Here is a 6,210-nt window from a genome sequence, read left to right as displayed (position 1 = left end):
AATCTTTCATCTTGAAAGTAGCATTCAACTCAACCTTAAATTCAGCAATATGTCTCTCATTTGGTCCAGTGATCAGCAAAATCATCTACATAAAGAGCCACAATGAGAAGTACATCACCCTCAAGCTTTACATACAATGTGCTTTCTGTTGGACTGTTACAAAAGCCTCGTTTGACCAGCTGAGTGTTAGCCTTCTCATACAAGCACGAGGAGATTACTTCAACCCATACAAAGCTTTGCTACATTTGCACACCTTATCCTCTTGTCCTTTCTTGACAAAACCGCGAGGCTGCGTTACACAAACTTCCTCAAATATTTCACCATTCAAGAAAGCAGTAACAATGTCTGATTGATGTACATCCCAACCAAAATCAGATGCCAGTGCACGTAGAAAATGCATAGTAGCCATAAGAAAAGTGGGAGCAAAATTCTCTTCATAATTTATGCCTTTTTGATGTGCATAACCCTTTGAAACAAGTTGAGCCTTATAGCGATCAATCTCACCGTCCGGCTTGCATTTCAACTTGTAAACCCACTTTGTATCAATGGACTTTTTTCCAGGAGGCAAATCACATAAAGTCGACGTGTCATTATCTTTAAGTGCATCATATTCTGATTGCATGGCAATGAGTCAATTTTGTAATGCTTTGCTTCATCAAAAGACAGAGGTTCCTCAACATCATGTAAGCTAGACATAGCCAAAGCATAACAATCTGATGCATGAGATGCATGGGAAGAACCTAAACAAGTATGACTAGACAAAGGTGCATCCAATTTACTCTCATGCAAAGTATGCACCAACCATTTAGGCATACCTCTAGCCTGCTCATTCTCAACCCTTTCTTGATCAAGTACATCATGTACATCTGCATTAGTAGTCGGTTGATCTGTAACATTTTTAGAAACCCCCATAGGTTGTACATTTGCCTCATTGGAAATTACATTCGTACTTCCACCACTAAAAAGAATCAACAAAGGTCATAAATCTCCTATGAGCTTACATTAGTGTCTCAAGTACATAACAACAACGGTTGAACATAATCTTCCACAAACACAACATCCCGTGAAACCACAATATGCTTTTTTTGTGGATGATACAACTTGTAACCTTTGCTTTCAACACTATAACCGAAAAAAATACATTTGACAGCCTTATCATCCAATTTTCTACGCTGTGTTTGTGGCACCAAAGCATATGTCAAACAACCAAAAACACGCATGTGCTCAATAGAAGGCTTTCTATCATGCCATGCTTCATATGGTGTAATCGATTGCAAAGCTTTTGTAGGACACCAAAAGAATGCGGCAAAGCTTGACTTTTGACCTTATATCGTGCCATTTCTGTAAGTGACCTATTTCTCCTCTCAGGAACACCATTTTGCTGAGGCGTATAAGGCACTGTACATTGGCATTTTATCCCACGACTAGCCACAAATGTATTCAATTTAAGAGACATATACTCCCTCCCTCGATTGGACGGAGGGTGCCCATAGTACATTTCGAGACATTTTCAGCCATAGTCAGAAATTGTTTGAAGCACATAAAAACTTTGGACTTTGCTTTAAGCAGAAATACCCATGCATGCCTGAAGTAACCATCAATAAAAGTCAAAAGTAAAGATGATTGCCCAAGGATGGAGTTTGCCAGCTTTATCATGTAATTTCTTTGACAATGAAATTATCATATCTCTGTTGGCAATTGCAATGTATTTTTTGACATTTTAAGCCTGTGTTGTGGTTATGTATTGAAATGTGGTTACTTGGGTCAATTTCTCTAATCAATCCGCTCGAGGGGTTCGTGTTAGCCAGAAAGTAGCAATAAGGGGTCATGTGGTGGACCATCTCGATGCCCACAGACCTTTTGTGCCCTGCCACAATGAACATGCCGGCCAAATGAGCCATTCTGTGGCCCCATGCGCCATAGAGAAACTTTTGAATACTTGACACAAAAGACCCATGGGGCTAAAAAGGGTAAGAAGACATCATGCTAGTATGCAAATGGTACATGGCGCACAATCAATCCGATGATATCCACAAGGTGCTCATGGGGTCCTCATGTTATGAAATATGATGTAGCTAAGTAGATATTTGAGTAGTTTACTTGATGGAGAGAGATACATTTTCACACAAGAGAGGTTATAGAGTAGAGAGAGAGAGAGAGAGAGAGAGAGAGAGAGAGAGAGAGAGAGAGAGAGAGAGAGAGAGAGAGAGAGAGAGAGAGAGAGAGAGAGAGCACAATATACGTGGTTCACCCAATGTGGGCTATGTCCACGAGAAAGCAGCCATTCAATGACTTTAGTACTTCAAAATAAGAAGTAGATTACAAAGGGTTATACCCTTTTGGAGCTCTTGCCTTGCTTCACTCTCACCACCTCATGTCCACCTTGTTGCATCAACTTCACAGTGCATCACAATGCCACCTCTTCAATCCGTACTTGTGTGTAGAAAATGCCTCCTTTTATAGGCTAAAAGGGTTGCACTCTCTCATGAGAGGCAGTCCTATGTAGCCACCCTTGTGTAGACAAGTCTGAGTTGAATTCTCACATGCACCAATGTGTGGCCGCCCTTGAGAAGACAAGTCCAATTTGAAATCGGCCACCGGCCATTGAATTCGGCCACCAGCCATCGACTTCCGGGCATCGGGCCGTGGGAATTTTGGTTTTCCAACGAGTATTTTTCTTCACACACAATAGCTTCTCCTCATGAGGGATACCTTACAAATGTGCATTTTTAATATACAAAATTATAAGGGATAAATCAGGTTCCATACTTAACAATCTCTCACTTGGAGACTTATCTCCACACCAAACGTGTGACTGCTTTCCATCCTGGCTTCTTATCCTTGAATGTCGATTGAAGATGAGAAAAAGCTCAACTTCTCCTTGTTGACTACCTTTGTAAACATGAGCTCACGCGACCCGCCTCCCGACGGGTTTCGTTCGCTCTTACCAAGCCATCAATCCTATTTAGTTTGTAAACTTGCTCACTCATCTGAGTATCTATATACGTATTCATGTCTCCGATGGATCTTGATCGCTTTTACCAATAGGCATCACATTCTCTCTTTTTCTCCCCCCTTGTTGGCACAGGAAGAGCAAGCGACTCAGCCACACCACCTCTCTCTCTCTCTCTCTCTCTCTCTCTCTCTCTCTCTCTCTCTTTGTACGGAGGCCACCACAGAGAGAGAGAGAGAGAGAGAGAGAGAGAGAGAGAGAGAGAGAGAGAGAGACTATGGAGGACCAAAGTAATGAAAGCTCTTTGCTATCATTTAGAGCGGTGGTGTGTATGAGAGAGAGTTTCATTTGAGCCATCAAGAGTATACTAAGGTTCACTCGCAAAAAAAAGAACTCAATGAAGTCAAACTCTACAACATCTTGCACTATAACATCATCGTCTACGGAATTAAACCATGACTAATAGTTTTGTTTCAAACCATATTTAAAATCAAGCAAGGAATTTGTATGTAGAGAGAGAGAGAGAGAGAGAGAGAGAGAGAGAGAGAGAGAGAGAGAGAGAGAGAGAGAGAGAGAGAGAGGAGTACATTCTAAGATGTGTGTCAAGCTACATACATTTCAATATTCAATGTATGCCAAGCTACATAAATTCCAACACTCAATGTATGCCAAGCTACATAAATGACAATCACCATCAATAAAATATGGTCTTGGAAGCATCAATTTGTGTCCGCACTATCCAAGGCCCAATCTGATGCACACTTTGCCCAAGGCGTCGAGGAGGGCGACCCAACACATATATCTCTATCCTCCAACCGGGGCAATTGTCACCATATGAATAACATATAGTAAGTGGGAGTTGGTCCCCCAGCTCCTGAATACTCACATAGGCATGGCCATTATCATGGTGGATGTTAACTTTGATGTGATAATATCCTACAAACCATCAATATGATGGTAAACACCCAACAAAATATACCGGCGATAATAATGGTTCCTGTTTACAAAAACATACTCAATGTTAAATCATAAACTACGTAACAAAAAACTATTTAAAAAATTCAATAAGTCTCATTTCACCATACCGAACAACTTCAAAGTCTTCAATGATGCGAACAACATCATCAGCATGTAAAGGCCCTCTCCAAAATCGTGGATCTATAACAAAATTGTCTCTCTCATGTGGATTTTTTTGTAAAATAGTTGATTATTATAGACAAAATAGTTAATTACCATAGACAAATGCTGGTGGCTGCATGTGCATCCATGTCACTGTAGAGTGGTAGGCCATCTCTAACCAAACAAAGACAAATAGGTTAATCGTATGCCACTTTATCAAGCTCTCTTAAAAGTAAACTTACCATAAACTTCTTGACACACCACAACCCCCAAAATTCCCATTGTTTCATTTTGATATGTAAGGGGTAAACTCGGGAATATTTCAAAATCAAAATCTTGAAATAGAGAGTTAAAAGGGCTAGATCCACACTTATTTAATGAAAACCAATCCCATTTATTAAAAACCCTTCCAAATTCCACAAACCTTCCAAATTTCCATTGTTTCATTTTGATGTGCAAGTGGTAAACTCATGAATATTTTGAAAGTAAAATAAACAGTTAAAAGGGCTAGGGCTACATTTATCTACCAAGAACAAATCTCATTTAATGAAAATAAATTTTTGATTAAAAAAAGTAAGAGAGAGGGTCATGTCACCCTACCTACCTATAATTACCTTGTCTTTGATGGATGTCGGTCCAAAAAACATAGTGCTGAAGTAAATTGTAGAGAAAAGTAGCTATTATCTTTTTGAGAGCAAATATAACTCAGGGTCAATCCCCTTAAGCAATTGATTAAGACATCACATATAACCGTGTATTCTTACCTCTACTCATTTGCAATCTGTTATAGATAAGAATCCGATAGAAGCATTTTTTCACCTCTAAGGCATGGATGATAATCCAAGGACTTACATTTCAAATTCTTAGAGTCGATGCAACAAAATATTTCACTCCCACTTTGAGAAAAGTTGTAGCTTGTAATCTTACATCATTTTGAGCACAAATGATGTAAAAGAGGATGTCTTGCATATACAATTTCAACATTCCATTTGTGCATGCTTTACCCCACTACGTTTGCAGCGTGCAATACTTCTTTGAATACAACGTTTGGAGTCTGAGTCAAGTCTGGTTCATTATCATCCTTGACCACAACCTTTATAGAAACTGAGGTTTGCAAATGTGACATTGCCACATATAACTGACCATGTGAAAAAACGCGTGCTGCCAAATATAATCCAAAGAGGCCCAATGTTTGTCCTTGTGCTTTATTTATGGTCATCCCAAATGCTAGCCTTATGGGAAAGTGTCTGCACCTCATTTGGCAGGGTAGTCCCTGAGAATTTCCAGCAATGAAATCTATCCTTGGAAGAAATACTCGGTCTCCAAAGTTGGAACCAGTGAGTATCTCTGCCTCTATGACTCTACGATGAAACTGTCTACATATTAACCTTGTGCCATTACAAAGCCCCCTTCTTGGATCCAAATTGCGCAATAGCATGATAGGAGCATTTTCTTTCAGACACAACACATGTGGTGGATATCCTCCACCTAAATCCAAGCTATACAACAATTCACAAAGCACTGCTTTTTTTGATTCGCATAGTGACCCTACACTCAAATACTCTCTATAATGTCCACACATCTTGCATAGAGCATAATCATTGACCACATCTACATCCCTGTTGCAAGGTGCAAGAACTCTCCTATCTTTAAAGAATTCTGCATAATCCTTGACTCTCTGAATATCTCCATAGATGCTCTCAATAAGATCTGACAATTGGTTTCTTTGAAGTAGCATGCTCGTAGGCAAAGTGACATTGTCAACAATTCCCCCATCATGTATATTCCCATTATCGATATCCAGAACCCAATGTGAATTTTTTTTTCAGCTGCATCTGTCATACAACTTTTCCCACACATATTCTGAGTGAGCCTTAATATTCTTGTATGTCTCCAAATGTACAAATGACACAATGTCGCATTCACAATATCTGCTCGGCTACCTTTACGTACAACTGGTAGAATTTACCTAAAGTCACCTCAAGCAAAACTACCTTTCCACCAAACAGACTGTTTGTTTGTAAAACATCTCTGAGTGTCCTATCTATTGCCTCAGCAACATGGCGATGAGTCATGGGTGCTTCATCCCATATAATCAAAGCTGCTCTCCTCAACAATTCAGCAAGTTGGCTATTCAC

General features: G+C 39.7%; 1 protein-coding gene across 1 annotated transcript; it reads right to left on the bottom strand.

The window, feature by feature from the left end:
- Positions 1–5,072: 5,072 nt before the first annotated feature.
- LOC147437421 (uncharacterized) lies at positions 5,073–5,810 on the bottom strand. Its single transcript, XM_086486556.1, has one exon. The coding sequence runs from the start codon at positions 5,808–5,810 to the stop codon at positions 5,073–5,075; it is 738 nt and encodes a 245-aa protein (XP_086342682.1).
- Between the last annotated feature and the right edge of the window lie 400 nt (positions 5,811–6,210).

This window comes from Adiantum capillus-veneris, chromosome 17 (assembly GCF_014529385.1).
Source record: "Adiantum capillus-veneris isolate H3 chromosome 17, ASM1452938v2, whole genome shotgun sequence".
NCBI lineage: Eukaryota > Viridiplantae > Streptophyta > Polypodiopsida > Polypodiales > Pteridaceae > Adiantum > Adiantum capillus-veneris.
This window is presented reverse-complemented; position numbering and strand designations above follow the sequence as displayed.